The sequence below is a fragment of the Mobula hypostoma genome, chromosome 5 (genome assembly GCF_963921235.1).
Source record: "Mobula hypostoma chromosome 5, sMobHyp1.1, whole genome shotgun sequence".
NCBI lineage: Eukaryota > Metazoa > Chordata > Chondrichthyes > Myliobatiformes > Myliobatidae > Mobula > Mobula hypostoma.
This window is the reverse complement of record NC_086101.1, coordinates 193768887-193788782: the sequence shown is the minus strand read 5'-3', so window position 1 is coordinate 193788782 and position 19896 is coordinate 193768887. Positions and strand designations below refer to the sequence as shown.

General features: G+C 46.2%; 1 protein-coding gene across 5 annotated transcripts in view; it reads left to right on the top strand.

Annotated features, from left to right (window-relative positions):
- The window catches only part of LOC134347255 (FYN-binding protein 1), a 253395-nt gene extending 246444 nt beyond the window's left edge, over positions 1–6951 (top strand). For all 5 annotated transcript variants that reach the window (XM_063049617.1, XM_063049616.1, XM_063049618.1 and 2 more), the window contains 2 exons: positions 3911–3954; positions 6370–6951. In XM_063049617.1, coding sequence (XP_062905687.1) covers positions 3911–3954; positions 6370–6392 — 67 coding nt within the window. In that variant the 3' untranslated portion in view covers positions 6393–6951. The remainder of the gene's footprint in view (positions 1–3910; positions 3955–6369) is intronic.
- Positions 6952–19896: the final 12945 nt, after the last annotated feature.

The window sequence follows — 19896 nt, the reverse complement described above, 5'->3', positions numbered from 1 at the left end:
CTAAGCACATCGAGTCTGCTCTGCCACTTCATCATGGCTCATCCCGGATCCCAGTCAACCCGTACACCTGCCTTCTCGCCATATCCTTTGGTGCCCTGAGCAATCAGGAAACTATGAACGCCCTCCTTAAATGTACCCACGGACTTGGCCTCCACCGCAGTCTGTGGCAGGGCATTCCACAGATTCACCACTCACTGACTAAAAAAAATTCCTCCTTACCTCTGTTCTAAAAGGTCACCCCTCATTTTTGAGGCTGTGCCCTTTGGTTCTGGATACCCCCACCAGAGAAAACATCCTCTCCATGTCCACCCCATCTAGTCCTTTCAACATTCGATGAGATCCCACTGTAATCTTCAAAATTCCAGTCAGTACAGGCCCAAAGCTGCCAAATGCTCCTTGTATGTTAACCTGTTCATTCCTGGAATCATCCTTGTGAACCTCCTCTGGACTCTCTCCAATAATAACACGTCCTTTCTGAGATATGGGGCCCAAAACTCTTGACAATTTTCCAAGTGCGGTCTGGCTAGTGTCTTATAAAATCTCAGCTTTATCTCCTTGCTTTTATATTCTATTGCCCTTGGAATAAATACCAACATCCCATTTGCCTTCTTTACCACAGACTCAACCTGTAAATTAACTTTCTGGGAGTCTTGCACGAGGATTCCTAAGTCCCTCTGCACCTCTGATGTTTGAACCTTCTCCCCATTTAGATAATAATCATAGTAGTCATAGTCATACTCATACCTTATTGATCCCAGGGGAAATTGGTTAGTCTGCACGATTGTTCCTTTTACCAAAATGCATTATCCTACATTTCCCAACACTGTATTCAATCTGCCACCTTTTTGCCCATTCTTCCAATTTGTCTACGTCCTGCACCGACCACATTGCTTCCTCAGCACTACCTACCCCTCCACCTATCTTCATATCATCCGCAAACTTTGCCACAAAGCCATCAATTCCATTAAATCATTAACAAACAATGTGAAAAGTACTGGTTCCAATACCGACCCCTGAGGAACATCACTAGTCATGGGTAACCAACCAGAAAAGGCCCCTTTTTTCCCCCACTCACTGCCTCCTGCCTGTCAGCCACACCTCTATCCATGCCAGTATCTTTCCTGTCACGCCACAGGATTTTATCTTGTTAAAGAGCCTCGTGTGTGGCACCTTATCAAATGCCTTCTGAAAATCCAAGTAAATGACATCCACTACCTCTCCTTTGTCCACCCTGCTTGTTACTTCCTCGAAGAACTTGAACAGATTTGTCAGGCAAGATTTCCCTTCACAGAAACCATGCTGACTTTGACTTATTTTATCATTAGTCTCCAAGTACCCCGAAACCTCATCCTTAGTAGTAGACTCCAACACTTTCCTGACCACTGAGGTTAGACTGCCAGTGCTCCTGGACCATGCCAGATCAAGTGATTTTTGAAAGATCATGACCATTGCATCCGTTATCTCTTCAGCAACCTCTCTCAGGTCTCCGTGATGTAGTCCATCTGGTCGAGGTGCCTTATCCACCTGAAGACTGTAAGACATAGGGGCAGAATTAGGGCATTCGGCCCATCGAGTCTGCTCTGCAACTCAAAGAAGACCTTTAAGTTTGACTAACACTTTTTCCTTTGTAATAGCAATAGCGCTCACTCCTGCTCCCTGACACTCACAGACCTGTGGCACACTGCTGGTGTCTTCCACAGTGACGACTGAAACAAAATACTTATTAAGTTCATCTGCCATTTCTTTGTGTCCCCCCCCCCTTTACTATCTCACCAGCATCATTTTCTGGTGGTCCAATAACAACTCTCACCTCCCTTTTATGCTTTATTTAACTGAAGAAACTTTTAGTATCCTGCGTTGTATTATTGGCTAGTTTGCCCTCATATTTCATCTTTTTCCTTCTTATAGCTTTTTAGTTGCCTTTTGTTGGATTTTAAAAGCTTTCCAATCATCCAACTTTCCACTCACTTTTGCTACCCTCTATGCCCTTTCCTTGGCTTTTATGCAGTCCCTAACTTCCCTCGTCAGCCATGGTTGTCTCCCCTGCCATTTGAGAACAACTACCTCTTCTGTGAAACATATCCATCCTGCACCTGTGAACTATTTGCAGAAACTTCAGCCACCTCTGCTCTGTTGTCATCCCCGCCAGTATCCTCGCCAATCCACCTGGGCACGCTCCTCCAACCTGAGTGTGGCCTCATCCGGGCAGTAGATGATATGTCAGAATGGGAATGGGAAGTAGAATTGAATGGGTGTACTCTTAAATAGTTATATTTGGATGATCACATTTCAATACAATTAGACTCTTCAAATACACCCACCACTTACAAACCTATGACTTTCATACTTGGTTTGTCAGTCAAACCCACACAGTCGTTATCCTAAAAATAGCCAGTACTTACAGGAAAATAATAAATACACTGTATGAGTCTGTGTATGCGGTGCGTTGGAAGATGAGCTGATATACTGAGTTAGTCCTCTAATGTCACGTTGCAACTCAGCAGCATGAGCTCTGAAGTTCCTTGTGTTTGGTCCTGGAGTTTTTGTGATCTCAAGGTTCTTTGGAAGATGAGATTGAGACATAAAATTTATTGCTTTTTGCTGTTTGATGAAGTGTTACAAGAATGAAAAATAAACAAAAGGAGTGGAGAGAACCAAGAAATGGTGGGCACCTGCCACAAAAACTAGCTCCAACTAAAAATAACAACATTCCAGTGATAAGAATTGGTCGATAAAATAGCCAGATTCAAGACTGCAGAAAAACTTGGAAACTTCTAACGAGGCAGCAGCCGTACCAGCTCAGTAGTGTAGCGGCTAGCACAATGTTGTTACGGCTGCGGGCGTCGGAGTTCGGAGTTCATCCCCAGCATCCTCTGTAAGGCGTTTATACCTCCTCCCCGTTGAATGTGTGTGTTTCCTCCTGGTGCTCCAGCTTCCAAAGACGTGCTGGTTAATAGGTTAATTGATCATAGTAAATTGTCCCGTGATTAGACTAGGGTTAAATCGGGGGCTGCTGGGCGGTGTGGATCAAAGGACCAGAAAAGGGTATTCTGCACTTACTGGTAAAATCGCTGAAGAGTGACACATGTATACCATAAGCGATTATAAAAAATACAAACAAGCAAAGGAAAGTTACATCGCAAGAAAGATAAAAATCCAACCCTTGCTTGAGAGCAGGCAGAGGTAGAAAGATTTTAAAACTTTTATTTTTAATGGGATCTATTGGGGACTCTTTGTTTCCTGTAAGGAGACAAATCTCAAGGTTGTATAAAGTATACGTACTTTGGTAATGAAATATATTACGAACTCCCAAGGCCACTATGTAGAAGAAAGAAATCTGAATTCGGAACACTGGAATGGAATATAATATTTTGAACCTGCAAAGGTCACCAAAGTAAAACCCAGGGAACCACAATACGCGGGACCCTGTATAATCTTCCTCTGATCACAGGTGTAAAGATTGTTTGTCAGCCTTTGTTTATGTATGTCGTTTTTCTTGTAAATGCCCACAAGAAAATGAATCTCAGGGTAACATTTTGATAACGAGCTTGTCGGCAGAGTAGTGTAGGGTTAGCGTAACATTATTACAGAGTGAGCAACTGCTGCTGAGGAGTTCGTATATTCTGCTCATGGAATGCGTGGGGTTCCTCCGGGCGATCCGGTTTTCTGCCACAGGTGAAGGAGTGGTTGGGCAGTGTGGGCTCGTTAGGCCAGAAGGGCCTGTTATGTGCCGTATCTCTGAAATACATTGACTTTAAACCTTCAACTACATTGTTATTGAGGCCAGGATGTGGCTGTTCTTTGGGGCTTTGCAGAGTCAAGGTGAAAGATATAAAAACACAAAAGCTGAGATGCTTCACATTAATGTGTGTGATTCTAGAGAAAATAAAACACTTCTTCTTCTTTCTAGAACTGCGGGAGGTGATGGTGAGATCTATGACGATATTGATACAGGTATGTGAAGAATTGTCAGGAGACCGTGTGGATCGAAGGTGTACAATCTGCTAATGTATCGGGAAAAATGTACTCCATTCTAAAATGTTTCTGATCTCCCTCTCCCACTTCCTCTCCCTCTCCTGCTCCCTCTCCCTCTCTCCGTCTTTCCCTCTGTCTCCGTTTTTCCTTCTCCCTCTTTCTCTCTGTCACTCCCTCTCCCTCTCTCCCTCTCCCTCTGTCTCTACCGCTCTCTCCTCTTTGCTCCCCCCTCGCTCCCCCCTCCCTCCACACCCGCCTTTCCCCCTCCCCTCTCCCCTTCTCTCCCCTCCCCTCTCCCCTTCTCTCCCCTCCCCTCTCCCCTTCTCTCCCCTCCCCTCTCCTCTCCCCTCTTCCCCTTCCTCCCTCCTCTCCCCCACCCCTCCTCTCCCCTTCCCCCTCCCCCTTCCCCGTCCCCCTCTTCCCCCCTTCTCCCCTCTTTCTCCCCCCTCCCCCTCCTCTCCTCCTCCCCCCTTCCCCTCCCCTCCTCTCCCCCTCCCCTCTTCCCCTTCCCCTCCTCCACCCCTCTTCCCTCTCTTCCCCTTCCCACTTCCCCTTCCCCATCCCCTTCCCCCTTCCCCCTTTCCCTCTTCCCCCTCCCCCCTCTTCCCCCCTCTTCCCCCCTCTTCCCCCTCTTCCCCTCTCTTCCCCCCCTTCCCCCTTCCCCCCTCTTCCCCCTTCCCCCTCTTCCCCCTTCCCCCTTCCCCCTCTTCCCCCCTTCCCCCTTCCCCCCTTCCCCCTTCCCCCCTTCCCCCCTCTTCTCCCCTTCCCCCCTCTTCTCCCCTTCCCCCTTCCCTCCCTTCCCCCCTTTCCCCCTCTTTCTCCCCCCTCCCTCTCTCCTCCCCCAGTGAAGGTGACATCATCGTGTCACAGTTGTTGGTGTTTCTCTACGGGAGTGCTGGCATTTATATAGGCCCCCCCCTCACCGCAGTTCATCGGCCTTGATCCTGATTGGCCAGCCCTTCAGCTGACCTTTGATCTTTGTTCAACTGTCCACTGAGGATGTCACCTTCACTAGTGATGAAACATCTGCAAGGTCATTGCCAAAAAGCTTGGGAACATCACCACATCAAAAGCCTTAACCCGAGCTCCCAATATTCACCAGCATCCCAAACAGTGCAAGTGTGAAAGCAACCCTGTAAAGCACAATGTACAAGGAACAGTTTCATTGTGGCTGTGTTTACCCTCATTTGCCTCTGTATTTGATCCCTCCTGCTTGGCAAACACCACAACATCAAATACTTGGACTGTATTTACTGAGGTTTTTAAATTGTGTTCTTTGTGCTATTGAGTTTTTACGCTGAATCAGACCCGGAGTAACAATCATTCTGGTCTCCTTTACCCTCGTGTACTAAAGAACGACAATAAACCATCTTGAATCTCGACTGGAACACCACACTACAGGCCCTACGGTCCACCATGTTGTGCCAACATTTTATCCTACTCGAAGACTTCAATCAGGATTGGAGAAACGTCAGTCTTTTTGTCCTGTACTTTGGGAAATCACCAGAATTTCTCCATAATAGTTAATTCCTGATTAATCAGAATCAAGTTTATTATTACTGACCTCTATGACATGAAATTTATTGTTTTGTAACAAGCAAAGTTACTTACTTTTAATTGCAAAATAGAAATAAATACTTCAAAAATAAAAGGGATTGTGGGATAATGTCCGTGGACCGTTCAGAAATTGGTGGCCACAAACCATTAGCATTTTCCGGCTCTTGAGATGTTGAACCATGATTTCTAGTATCTCCCGTACTCAAAGCCACTCTACACGCGTGTTTGTGTGGCTAGGCGCAGCTCGCACCATCTATAAATTCACCAATGTTGTTGCCAGAATCTCAGAAGGTAACGAGGTGGTGTACTGTAGTGTATGTGGATTCATGGACCATTCGGAAATCTGATGGTGGAGGGGAAGAAGCTGTTCCTGAATCATTGAGTGTGTGCCTTCAGGCTTCTGTAAGGCTCCTCCCTGATGGTAGTAATGAGAAGAGGGCATGTCCTGGGTGATGAAGATCCTCAGTGAAGGATGTGCCTTCTTGAGTCATCACCTTTGAAGATGTCCTCGATGGATGGGAGGCTAATGCCAATAATTGAGTTGATTGAGCTTACAGCCCTCTGCAACTTCTTCCAGTCTAAAGTTTTGAATGTGTTAGAGCCATAGAACAATACAGCTATGGGTGACAGTCTCTGTAAGTGACTGGATAGAGAGAGACGTGTATGTCAGCCTCTGTAAGTGACGGGGTAGAGGGAGACGTGCGTGACAGTCTCTGGTTGCATGGTTCAGACCCTTCTGCCCATCAGGCCAATACTGTATTATATTTGTTTCACTTTTGCCGACTTCCGGTAACCAGATTTCTTATCCCAGAACGTCATTTGATTTTGTCATTTTAGAGTGTATCTACGATAACGACTGAGGAGGACCCAATGGAATTGGAACGAGCTGCCAGCATCTCCTTCCATCTGCACTCCGTGACAACCCAGTGCGTTCACCTGACGAAGGAAGGAAAACTGAAAGCTCTTCGGCCGTCCCAGCTCTCAGCAGCTGCGAGCTCTTCCCATTCCCAGTACACCACGAAGAATCCGTAAACCAAATCATGACCAAGACTCATCGCCAATATTTGTTCAGATTAGTTATTCAAATGTGAATTATGGATCATGATTGAGGATATGAAGTAATTATATTTGATAATTTAGACTTTTAATTTGTTGCATAAGCACACTTTGTTGTTTTTTATCCTGAGAATTTCTGGAACACATGATTTGACAGGATGCAGTACTGGTTTTTCTAATTATCAGTGAGCGAAATAGACAAGGATATACATTAAAGTATATCCTAAATTTGTAAATATCATTAAATATCTCTAATCTTTTGTCCTAAATGAAGTCTATTCATAGCCAGAGCATTGCTTCTTTTGTGTATAGCTTCTCGGGTATGGGCAGTATTTGCACTGGTTGTTGTAAGATTAAAGGAAGTGTGTCTAATTTGAAGAATACTCTTCATTCTTTGAAGATAGCACTCTCCACCCAGTTGCCTTGTCTACCTGGGTTTGCAATGTGCTTGCAAGTATTGTTAAAAGGAGATTTTCATTTCTTGGTATTTTCCTAGAAGTGCTAGAGTTTATTAGTTAAACCCATCACCACCAACAGCAGCTCACCAGAGCCCTCTGTCCTGGGCCAGTCTTTCAAGTTGTCCCCAGATGTAGCTCATCTTTGAAGATCCTTCCTCTCCCAGGTCTTTGGTGTTTCTCTTGATCTGGGTTTTCACGGGATGGGATTGCTAGCCAACATGCCCAGCTCAACATTCCCATTCTGATATTTCTATCCACTGCCTCCTCTACTGTCAAGATGAAGCCACACTCAGGTTGGAGGAGCAACACCTTATATTCCGTCTGGGTAGCCTCCAACCTGATGGCATGAACATTGACTTCTCCAACTTCTGCTAATGCCCCACCTCCCCCTCGTACCCCATCCGTTATTTATATACACACATTCTTTCTCTCTCTCTCTTCTTTTTCTCCCTCTGTCCCTCTGACTATACCCCTTGCCCATCCTCTGGGCTTTCCCCCCTCCCCCTTTTCTTTCTCCCTAGGCCTCCTGTCCCATGATCCTCTCATATCCCCTTTGCCAATCACCTGTCCAGCTCTTGGCTCCATCCCTCCCCCTCCTGTCTTCTCCTATCATTTTGGATCTCCCCCTCCCCCTCCCACTTTCAAATCTCTTACTAGCTCTTCCTTCAGTTAGTCCTGACGAAGGGTCTCAGCCCGAAACGTCGACTGTACCTCTTCCTAGAGATGCTGCCTGGCCTGCTGCGTTCACCAGCAACTTTTATGTGTGATGCCCAGCTCTCCTCCTTTTGCAGACGGGCTTGGGACTGTCCATCGTGGAGAGTTGGTTCATTTCCCCTCAGATGCAAAATCACTTGCAACTGGAAGTTACTAGTTAAGTTAAAATTAAAATTAATCTGAAGATTATTTCTATGATTAAACATAGAACAGTACAGGGCATTAAAGAATGCTTTAGAACAGAGGGATCTAGGAATAATGGTGCATAGTTCCCTGAAGATGGAATCTCATGTGGACAGGGTGGTGAAGAAAGCTTTTGGTTTGCTGGCTTTTATTAATCAGAGCATTGAGTATAGGAGTTGGGATGTAATGTTGAAATTTGTATAAAGCATTGGTAAGGCCAGATCTGGAGTATTGTGTACATTTCTGGTCACCGAGTTATAGGAAAGATGTCAATAAAATTGAGAGAATACAGAGTAGGTTTACTAAAATGTTGCCTGGTTTCATCTCCTAAGTTACAGAGAAAGGTTAAACAAGTTAGGTCTTTATTCTTTGGAGCGTAGAAGGTTGAGGGGAGACTTGATAGAGGTATTTAAAATTATGAGGGGGATTGATAGAGTTGACGTGGTTAGACTTTTTCGATTGAGAGTGGGGGAGATTCAAACAAGAGGGCATGAGTTGAGAGTTAAAGGGCAAAAGTTTAGGGGTAACATGAGGGGGAACTTCTTTACTCAGAGAGTGGTAGCTGTGTGGAACGAGCTTCCAGCAGAAGAGGTAGAGGCAGGTTTGATATTGTCATTTAAAGTTAAATTGGATAGATATATGGACAGGAGAGGAATGGAGGGTTATGGGCTGAGTGCAGGTCGGTGGGACTAGGTGAGGGTAAGCGTTCGGCACGGACTAGAAGGGCCGAGATGGCCTGTTTCCGTGCTGCAATTGTTAATTGTTATACAGGCCGTTCAGCCCATGATATGCTGACCTTTAACCTACTCCGAGATCAATCTAACCCTCCCCTCCCTCATAGCCCTTCATTTTTCTATCATCCATGTATCTATCTAAGAGTTTCTTAAATGTCCCCAACACACCTGCCTCGATCACTTCCCCTTGCAGGGCATTCCATGCACTCTCCCACTCTCTGCTTTTAAAAAAAATAATTCTGACATCCCCCCTATATGTTCCTCAATCACCTTAAAATTACAGCCCCTTGTGTTTTACCCTGAGGAAGTCTCTGCTGGTGGAGGTACAATTACCGTTATTACTGGTTATCACCTCCTGGATATCTTTGGGTGACAATGAAATCTGATCTAGTGTGTTAGGCAGATAGGATGATGATCGTTCAATCATCATATCAATGAAAAAGAGCCTCAAGTAGATGATTCTGCTCCTGCTTTGTGCTGACACTCGGGAGATGGAGTTCAAGAGCCGTGAGGTATTGTTGCCACTCTATAAGACCTGGTGGGAACACACTTTCAACTTCCAGATTCAAGTATTCAAGATCCATAATTTCCAGTGCATGAGTGTAAGGAGAACATAGTAATTGTTATTCTAGATCAGATGCAGCACAAAATAACACAATAAGATGAAGAACACAATAATAAAAAACACAATAAATATAAATACATCAGATAGCTTATATCCATAGTTTGATTGATTGTCCATGAAGTGACGCTAGCACAGGAGTGTCTGTGACATAAAGTGAGAGGAAATGATAAAGTAGTGGTGGTTGGGGGTGTGGAGGAGTTGGGTTAGTGGGTGGAGGTGTTGATCAGCCTTACTGCTTGGGGAATGTGACTGTTTTTGAGTCTGGTGTTCCTGGTGTGGATGCTACATCACCTTCTTCCTGATGGAAGTGAGTCAAAGAGTCCTTAAGCAGAGTGGGTGGGATCCTTCATGATGTTACTGGCCCTTTTCTGGCACCTTTCTGTATATGTGTTCGTGATGGAGGGTCGGCTGGCGCCAGTGAGGTGTTGAACAGCTTTGACTACCTGTTGTAGAGGGTTCTTGTCCACCGCAGTGCAGTTTCTGTACCAAGCAGTGAGGAAGCTTGTTAGGGTGCCCACTACTGCCCGTCTGTAGAATGACATGAGTACAGATGTGCCAAGTCCAGCTCTCTCCAACCTCCTCAGACAGTAGAGGTGTTGGTGGCCTTTCCTGATTGTGCATCGTGTGTTCTGGGCACAATACTTGGAGTACCATGTTCAGTTCTGTTTGCCTCATTATAGGAACTTTAGAGAGGGTGCAGAGGAGATTTACCAGGATGCTGCCTGGATTAGAGAGCATGTCTTATGAAGATACGTTGAACAATCTAGGGCTTTTTTCCTTGGACTGACAGAGGATGATAGGTGACGATAGAGGTGTACACGATGATAAGAGGAATAGATAGAGTGGACAGCCAGAGATATCTTCCCAGGGTGGAAATGGCTGGTACAAGAGGGTGTAATTTTAAGGGATTGGAAGAAAGTATAGGGGTAGTTTTTTTTTGTTCCACACAGAGTGGTGGGTACATAGAACACGCTGCCAGGGGTTGAGGTAGAGTGGATACATTAGGAACATTTAAGAGACTCTTAGGCACACGGATGAAAAAAAAATGAAGCGTTAGATTGACCTTGAGGAAGAGGTACAGTTGACGCTTCGAGCCGAGACCCTTCGTCAGGACTAACTGAAAGCAGAAATAGTAAGAGATTTGAAAGTGGGCTCCCACTTCCAAATCTCTTACTAGCTCTTCTTTCAGTTAGTCCTGACGAAGGGTCTCGGACTGAATCGTCGACTGTACCTCTTCCTAGAAATGTTACCTGGCCTGCTGTGTTCACCAGCAACTTTGATCTGTGTTGCTTGAAATTCCAGCATCTGCAGATTTCCTCATGTTTGCGAGATTGATCTTGAAGTAGGTTTAAATGGGCCGGCACAACATTGTGGGCCGAAAGGGCTGTACTGTTCTATGTTTCACACAAGGTTTCAGTTTTGAGTATTAAAAAGAGGAAAATGTGCTGCTAAAATAATGGATTCCAAATTTCTGCAACACTCTGTACCGAACTCTGGTGCAAGGAGATCCAGGTGGAATCTGGTTTGCTCTACCTCGAAGCAGCAGAGGGTTTTCAACAGAAGGATTCCTGTGCTTATGTATAAACAACTGAGCATGCTAGAGCCAGGACACCTTTCTGGCTTACTGACCTGCAGTGGCGTCAAGCTGGCAGATGTGTGAACCAAGGCATTCACAAGGAAATGCCTCGCTGCAGACGAGCCACAAAGATTGAAACCTTCATTCAGCAGCTGGATGCTGCAATTATAAAATATTAATTCTGTAAGTAGATGTGTGCACTCTTTCAAAGTTGAGTGTAGTTTTGTCTGCACAATCCATGCCTGCAGGGGTGCAATGAGAAACGTGCTTGCAGGAGTATCACGCACACACAACGTCACATCAGCAGTGGTCACAACAATCAGTAAATATGATTCTTACAAAAAATCACAATTGGGGAAAAAAGGGTCAATTTCAGTGCAAAGTGGTGAAAGTATTAGTCTAACTGAGGTGGTGATTAGGTATATGCCAGTTGGTTCAGGAACCGAATGGTGGAAGGGAGGGAAGTTGCTGTTCCTGAACCTGGTGGTGTGGGACTTCGGAATTCTGTACCTCCCACCCGATGGGAGGTGTGAAAGATGATGTGGCCGGGTGGTGGGATCTTTGATGACGGAGCCTACTGCTTATACTGGTCCACTGACGATGCCATAGCCTCAGGCCTCCACTCTGTCCCGTCCCACCCAGGTGTTGTTCATCGACTTCGGCTTGGCATTTAATCCAATCATCCCTCAGAGGCTGGTGTGTACTCTGTCCTCAGTGGGACTCTCTGTAACTGGATCTTGGACTTCCTTCCGGAAAGACCCCAGTCACATCTCAAACGCTAGGGCCATGTGCTTAGCCCGCTGCTGTTCACACTGCACTGTCAGGTCCAGCTCAAACCACATCGTCAAGTATATATCAGTCAGTCGGTGGGTGCTGTCCCGAATCTGGGGTTGGCGACTATGCACCTCCATCTTCTTCGATCTTGCGCTCTTTTTCTGCCCTCAGCATAACTCAACCCAGTCCATTGCCTCACATTATCGTACCAAGTGGTTCACTGCCTTCCTCCATCCCTCTCTCCTTCTATCATCCCTTCCAATAACAATTTCTGCAGTCCACCACCTCTTAACAAGTGCCCGGCATATTCCAGCTTACTTTTCTGCACATTCTTCAGCAACTCCTTTTCTCTCCTCGCTCTCTTCAACACTTCCATATTACTGACCTTCATCACCCATCTCATTTTCTACATTCTCCTTAAACACCACATTTCAAACGCCTCCAGTCGTCGTTGCGCTTCCTTGCATAAGGTCCACGATTCAGCTCCATACAACAGACTGCTCCAGACGTAGCGTTTCCAAATTCTACAACGCAGCCCAAAGTCACACAGCACGTCACTCAGGCTCCAGAACGTTGATCTTGCAATCTCAACTCTTCGTCTAATTTCTGTATCACATTTCCCATCCTCTGTGACCATCTGTCCCAAGTACACAAACTTCTTGACTTGCTCTATGCCTACGCTATTAATTTTGATACTGATTTTGGGGACTTCTTTCTTCCAAGATACTACCATCATCTTCGTCTTTGCATCATTTACTTTCATTCCAAATCGTTCTCCTTCAGCATTTATCTTATCTGCTATACTGAGTAACTCAACCTCAGTCTCAGCTAACAACACTGAATCATCTGCATACCTCAAGTTGTTCACCATCACTCCACCAATTTGGACACCAGCTTCATCGTTCAACACCCTGAAGATAACCTCTGAGTAAATGCTAAATAATAAAGGGGAGATAATGCAGCCCTGACGAACCCCTTTTTGGATCTCAAATTCCGGTGAATTCCCACCACTAGTTCCTATTACTACCTTCTGATGCCAGTACAGACTCGCAATCAGTCAAACATCTTTCCCATCCAGCCCCAATGAGTTCAAGCAATTGACCAGCTGTTCATGATTGACTCGGTCAAAAGCTTTTTCGTAATCCAGGAAGCACGTATAAATGTCTTTTTTTTCTAGACCTTGTTCCACAATCATTCGCAAATTGAAAATCCCTTCATGGGTACCCTTACCCAGTATAAATCTGCTCTGGCACTCATTAATTCCATTAAGAACTGTCCTTTTTATTCTGGTTAGAAGTATTAGAGTGGTGGATGTGTGGAATGCTCTGCCCCAGAAGGCTGTGGAGGCCAAGTCTCTGGATGCTTTCAAGAAAGAGATGGATAGAGCTCTTAAAGATAGTGGAGTGAAGGGATATGGGGATAAGGCAGGAACTGGATACTGATTGTGGATGATCAGCCATGATCACAGTGAATGGCGGTGCTGGCTCGAAGGGCCGAATGGACTACTCCTGCACCTATTGTCTATTGTCTATTAATAACAAGATCTTGGAGGCATGACTTATAAGACTTATAGTTCTAAAGTCTGAGCATTTCGTGCTCTTACTTTCCTTTGGGATCATGACAAACTCTGACACCACAAAATCTGTTGGCCGCTTTCCTGTTGAGCAGATTGTATTGCAAAGCCTCGTGATCTCTTCAACTTCCGAGTCGCCAAGGCATTTTAACATTTCAGCTGTAGTACCATCTACACCACAAGCTTTACCAGTTTTTAACTTTCCAATGGCTGCTCTTAGTTCCACTCCCAAAATTTCCGGACCTTCCTTGTTCTTCTCACTCACTTGATCATTTCTAGCATCGTAGTACAATTCCCTAATGTATTCCATCCATCTACTTTCCACCTTGTCATTCTCAAAGAGTATGTTCCAGTTCTTGTCTTGAATAATACCAATCCTTGATTGTTTCTTGTTCCTGTTGGTCATCTCTGCAATCTCCCTGTGCATATCCCTTGAATGATGCAACACGTCCCTGGTCTCTATCTTTTCACACTATTTGATAAACCATTGTTCTTTAGCTTTTGCACATTCTGCTCTTATTTGTTGGTCCAATTCCTTGTAATTAGATGTGTCCTTCTTGTGCTTCCTTCTCTCTTCCATGAGCTTCAGAACGTGATCCGTCATCCAGGCTTGTTTCGCTACGTGCCTTCTTTTGGGGAGACATTCTTCAGCTGCCTTTTGCATACAGTCCTTCAGGTTTGACCACATGTTATCTGGTCTCTGCTCCATGTCTTCTACTCTCAGTCCTTTAAACCTATTTTGTACCACTGCAGAAGATCTTTCACTATACTCGCTCTTCTTCAGTAAGTTTTCAAGTATACAAGTCTTCAAGTACATATACAACCAGATGAAACACCCACACACCATATATCACACACAACACATAAAACAAAATATTAAACTATAAATAGGTTAATAAAATATAATTCGAAATGCACGTTGTACAGGCAAACAGTAAACAGCTCGCTGTCCGAGTGACGAGACCTCGGTGGTGGCAGGGTATTCATTAGTCTCACAGCCTGAGGGAGGAAGCTGTTACCCAGTCTGGCTGTCCTAGTCCTGATGCTCTTGTGGGCTGCCCCCAGCACATCCTTAGGTTGTGTTGGTCATTAATGTAAATGACACACTTCACTGTGTGGTTTGATGTGACAAATACAGGGAATCGGAACCCTGACCTCCCCTGTACTACAAAGTGTATGCGGATTGGGCTATCACAAATCCCTGCCGCGCCATTCTACACGTGTACAACTTGTCAGCCACCTCAAGCCATTTCCAATTCAGTTTCAAATTGGTCCTTTGAGACGTTGACAGCCAGGAACTCGAAGCTGCCCACCCTTTCCCTGGACGAGGGCTGGTGTGTGTGCTCCCTTCACTTCCCCTTCCTGAAGCCCACAATCAATTCCTTGGTCTCACTAAGTCGAAACGCAAGATCGCTGTTGCCACACCACTCAACCAGCTGATCTATCATGCTCCTGTGTGCGCCCTCGTCACCATCTGAGATTCTGTGAGGAACAGTGGGCTATCGGCAAGCTTTTTAAGATGGTGTTTGGATTTTCAGGGCACCTCCATCTGCATACCTGTGATGCCACATTGCCCAATACTTACAAGTGTTTACAGGGGATAAAGTTAGGCATTAGTGCACGTTTAAGATCCAAAGTATATTTATTATTCAACCCTGAGATTCGACTTCCCACAGACAACCACGAGACAAAGAAAACCATGGAACCCGTTCAAAGAAAAAGTCAACCCCCCCCACACACAAAAAACAATACATTGTGCAAGCAGCAAAAGAAAAAGAGAGGAAAAAAACACAGAACAAAAACACAAAATCTAAAAGCATATTCAGTTCAGCCTAAGTGTTTGTTATTTGCAGGCCGCCCCGGTTCAAAATCATACTAAATAGCAACAAAAGGAGTGATCAGAAATCAGAAACATATCATAACATGGTCTACAGAGTCCAATCCACAAACCATGTCGATTAAACCATGCCCAGAACTCCGGCACCATCCTCCGACAGCAGTGAGGGAGGGAGAGAGACCATCTGAATGCAGGGAACTTCCTCTGGGTGCAGCAGGCAAGAAGGAGAGAGAGACTGTCACACGCAGACACCATCCTTCGACAACATCGAGGGAGAGAGAGACCATCCGAATGCAGGGACTTTCCTCCGACAGCAGCGAGTGAGAGGCTGGTAGACGGCGCTGAGCTCTCACATGGGCCTCCGCATCCACCTCAATGATTTCAATCTTCCTTGGCGCTTTAATCGGCAAGATCGGCAAGAAATGGAGTCGATCGTGGGCCTCGCCCCGTCTCCAGGTTTCTTAGCCTTGAGGTCGCACATTTTGCTCAAAGCCTCATGGAAAATCCTCAGAGACAGCAAAGCACCAGATCGCTCAGCTGGTCTGAGAACACACCGTCAAAATGTAGATCGCAGGTTCCAACAGTAGCAGAACCACATTTGAAAGGAAAAGAAGACATGAAAGAAGTTAAAGCAGTAGTTTCATGGACCGCCTGGAGGGTCACCCTTGGTTGCTCTGTCTGCAGGTGGCATCTTCTTCCAGGACTCATTTAGAGAAGATAAAATCCAATGGTGTGTCTGTAAAAAGCATTCTGTTTTACAATAGAACCAGAAACCAGACTAAGGGATTCCAATAAATAGTTCTTAGCCACCATCCTTGGGATCATGGTGTAAAGACACTTCGTATACTTCACATTTCCTCTTATTATCTTTACAGTTACGTGATGTTATTTCTTACAATAGTCTCTGGGTTATTATAACATGTTGATAGAACATATAACAGTATAGCACAATACAGGTCCTTGGGCCCACTATGTTGTGTCAACCTTTTAACCCACTCTGAGTTCAATCTCAGTTTAACCCACTCTGAGTTCAATCTCAGTTTAACCCACTCTAAATTCAATGTCAGTTTAACCCACTCTAAATTTAATCTCAGTTTAACCCACTCTAAATTCAATCTCAGTTTAACCCACTCTAAATTCAATCTCAGCCTTCCCTCCCACATAGCCTCCATTTTTCCATCATCCATGTGCCTGACCTGCTTACAAAATGTATGTAACTTTCCCCTAACAATGTCAACTATTTCACATACCATCTCCATTCTGTTCCTCTGCTTTGGCCTCTGGTCAAGATGCAAGGGAAGTGCATTGAATATACAGAGAGCAGAGATACAGGCTGCTTTCAAATGGAGTTTATGGCATATTCAGGTTCCTGTTAATACTGGACCATTAATGAGTGTGTCTGTGTGTGTGAGAGGTGGGTGCAGATGTGTAGGAGCTGGAGGGGGAAGTAAAGTTGTAATGTTGTACAGAAGAGCAAAATCGTTAGGGCACAGTTTATTTGAAAAGATAATGATTAAAGATTGTTGTTGTTCGTCCATCTGGATTTGATGGAGACAGCCGTGAGAAGCACAGAGGAACACCTGGAGAAACTTCTGAAATGCCCGCTTCGCTGCCGCTGCTACTGTGCGATCGAGAATCTCCGGAGACGAAGGCCCCAAATCCTTGGCTTTGCCTGTTGCCTGTTGCCGGGGCCGGGGCCGGGGTCGGAAAGCTTGGCGGAGATGGTGCTCGGTGCTCGGTGTCGAAGAGGTGGTCGGAGGCTCGGAGTTTTCGGACGGACTCGGAGTCAGACTGTGGTCGGATGCTTCCAGTATGCTGCATCGGCAAGTTGGTGGTGCTGGAGGTTTACCGTCTGCGTGAGATGATGGGACTTTCGAGAGACTTTGAGACTTTTACCATGCCATGGTCTGTTCTTATCAAATTACGGTATTGCTTTGCACTGTTATAACTATATGTTATAATTATGTGGTTTTTGTTAGTTTTTAAGTCGGTTTGTCATATGTTTTTATCATTTTATACTAAATGACAATAAAAGGGGACTGCGTGTCCTCATAATCATATCATAATCATATCGTCGTCGATGAAGACCATGACACCATTAGTCATGATGATGATGGTGTCGAGAATAGCGCGTGGTTTGGATTTAAGTGAGGGAGAGTTGCTCTCTTCCCAATTCCCATCTGAATCCAGTGGCAAGACAAGAGTCAAGACAACTGGAGATGGGACTAGGAGCAGTGGATGACCAGGACATCTTCTGTGTCGTGTCATGCTCTACGCATTCCACGACGCTTGCAGAGACCGCCTTCTTGACAGTTGGACCTTCCATTGGTCTCGTCCGCTCAATCCGCCGGAGTCTGTCTTCACATGCTGGGATAGACAACTCCCTATCTCACCGAGGGTTTGAGACCCGTCGGCTACCCTCACCTGGTTTAGCCGGCTTGTCGAAGCCGTTGCCTGGGGTGTGGCCGCTGTCGCATGCAAACAGCTACGGGGAGCCACAGGTGAGAGCTGAGTGCCAGGTGGGGACCAAAGGTGGACTAACCGCCCTGAAAAGGACGCGACATGTTCCCCCACCAGAGGTGCTACCCCTCCCTGACACCCCATACACCCCGATTAAAGATTAGCTTTATCTGGCACACGTTCAAGGCACATTATATCCGGCGACTTTTCTCCCACAGTTCGGCATTTCTATGATAAAGATTTAAAAATTAGCTTTACTTATCATATCAGAACATTGAAATATACAGCAGAACGCACACCCTGATAGACTGTTTATTGTCGCCGGAGATTTTGACCACGCAAACCTTAAGTCAGTGCTCCCCAGATTCCATCAGAACGTGGACTTTGCAACGAAAGGGGAGAACACGTTGGACCTTGTTTACACAAACATTCCCAACGCGTACCGGGTAGAGCCCCGCCCCCACCTCGGTTACTCAGACCACATCTCTGTTATGCTAATCCCAGCATACAGACCGCCCGTCGGGCACTCCAGACCAGTTCAGAAGCGGGTGAAAACCTGGCCAGCAGGAGCCATCTCTGCTCTTCAAGACTGCTTTGAGCACACCGACTGGCACACGTTCAGGGAGGCTGCAACCGATGGTGACTCCACCAACTTAGAGGAGTACACGGCATCGGTGACTAGCTACATCAGCAAGTGCATTGATGACATCACCGTGGCCAAGACCATCACTACACGCGCTAACCAGAAGCCATGGATGGCCGCGGAAGTGCGTGCACTGCTGAGGACCCGTGACTCCGCTTTCAGAACAGGCAACAAGGCAGCCCTAACAACAGCGAGGGCCAAACTGTCCCGGGCTATCAGAGAGGCAAAGCATGCACACACCCAGCGAATCCACGGCCACTTCCAGGACAGCGGCAACATGTGGCGCATGTGGAAGGGCATTCAGGACATCACCAACTACAAGACAACACCACCTGCCTGTGCTGGTGATGCCTCCCTCCCAGATGCATTGATTAACTTCTATGCTCGTTTTGAGGCGGAAAATGACATGGCGGCGAGGAAGACCACCCCTCCACCAAACGACCAGATGCTGTGTCTTACCGTGGCTGATGTGAGGAGAACCCTGTGCAGGGTCAACCCACAGAAGGCTGCTGGACCAGACAATATTCCTGGCAGAGTGCTTAGGGGATGTGCAGACCAGCTAGCTGAGATTTTCACTGACATCTTCAACATCTCCCTGAGCAGCGCCGTCATTCCATGTGCTTCAAGGCCACCACCATTGTCCCCGTACCGAAGAAGTCTTCAGTGTCTGCCTCAACGATTACCGGGTTGCACTCACATCCATCATCATGAAGTGTTTCGAGAGGGTCGTCATGAGGCACATCAAGACTCTGCTGGCCCCCTCACTGGACTCCCTGCAGTTCGCGTACAGTCCCAACTGTTCAACAGACGACGCCATTGCCATCACCCTCCACCTGGCCCTAACACACCTGGACAAAAAAGACACGTACGTTCGAGAGCTGTTCATAGACTTCAGTTCAGTATTCAACACAATCATTCCTCAGAAACTGATTGGAAAGCTGAGCCTACTGGGCCTGAACACCTCCCTCTGCAACTGGATGCTAGACTTCCTGACTGGGAGACCTCAGTCAGTCCGGATTGGAAGCAGCATCTCCAACACCATCACACTGAGCACGGGGGCTCCCCAGGGCTGTGTGCTCAGTCCACTGCTGTTCACTCTGCTGACCCATGACTGTGCTGCAACACACAGCTCAAATTACATCATCAAGTTCGCCGATGACACCAACGTGGTGGGTCTCATCAGCAAGAACAATGAGTCAGCATACAGAGAGGAGGTGCAGCAGCTAACGGACTGGTACAGAGCCAACAACCTGTCCCTGAATGTGAACAAAACAAAAGAGATGGTTGTTGACTTCAGGAGGACACAGAACGACCACTCTCTGCTGAACATCGACGACCCCTCTGTAGAGATCGTTAAGAGCACCAAATTTCTTGGTGATCACCTGGTGGAGAATCTCACCTGGTCCCTCAACACCAGCTCCAGAGCAAAGAAAGCCCAGCAGTGTCTCTACTTTCTGTGAAGGCTGAGAAAAGTCCATCTCCCACGCCCCATCCTCACCACATTCTACAGAGGTTGTATCGAGAGCATCCTGAGCAGCTGCATCATGGCCTGGTTCGGAAATTGCACCATCTCGGATCGCAAGACCCTGCAGCGGATAGTGAGGTCAGCTGAGAAGATCATCGGGGTCTCTCTTCCCGCCATTAGAAACATTTACACTACATGCCTCATCCATAAAGCAAACAGCATTATGAAGGGCCCCACGCACCCCTCATACAAACTCTTCTCCCTCC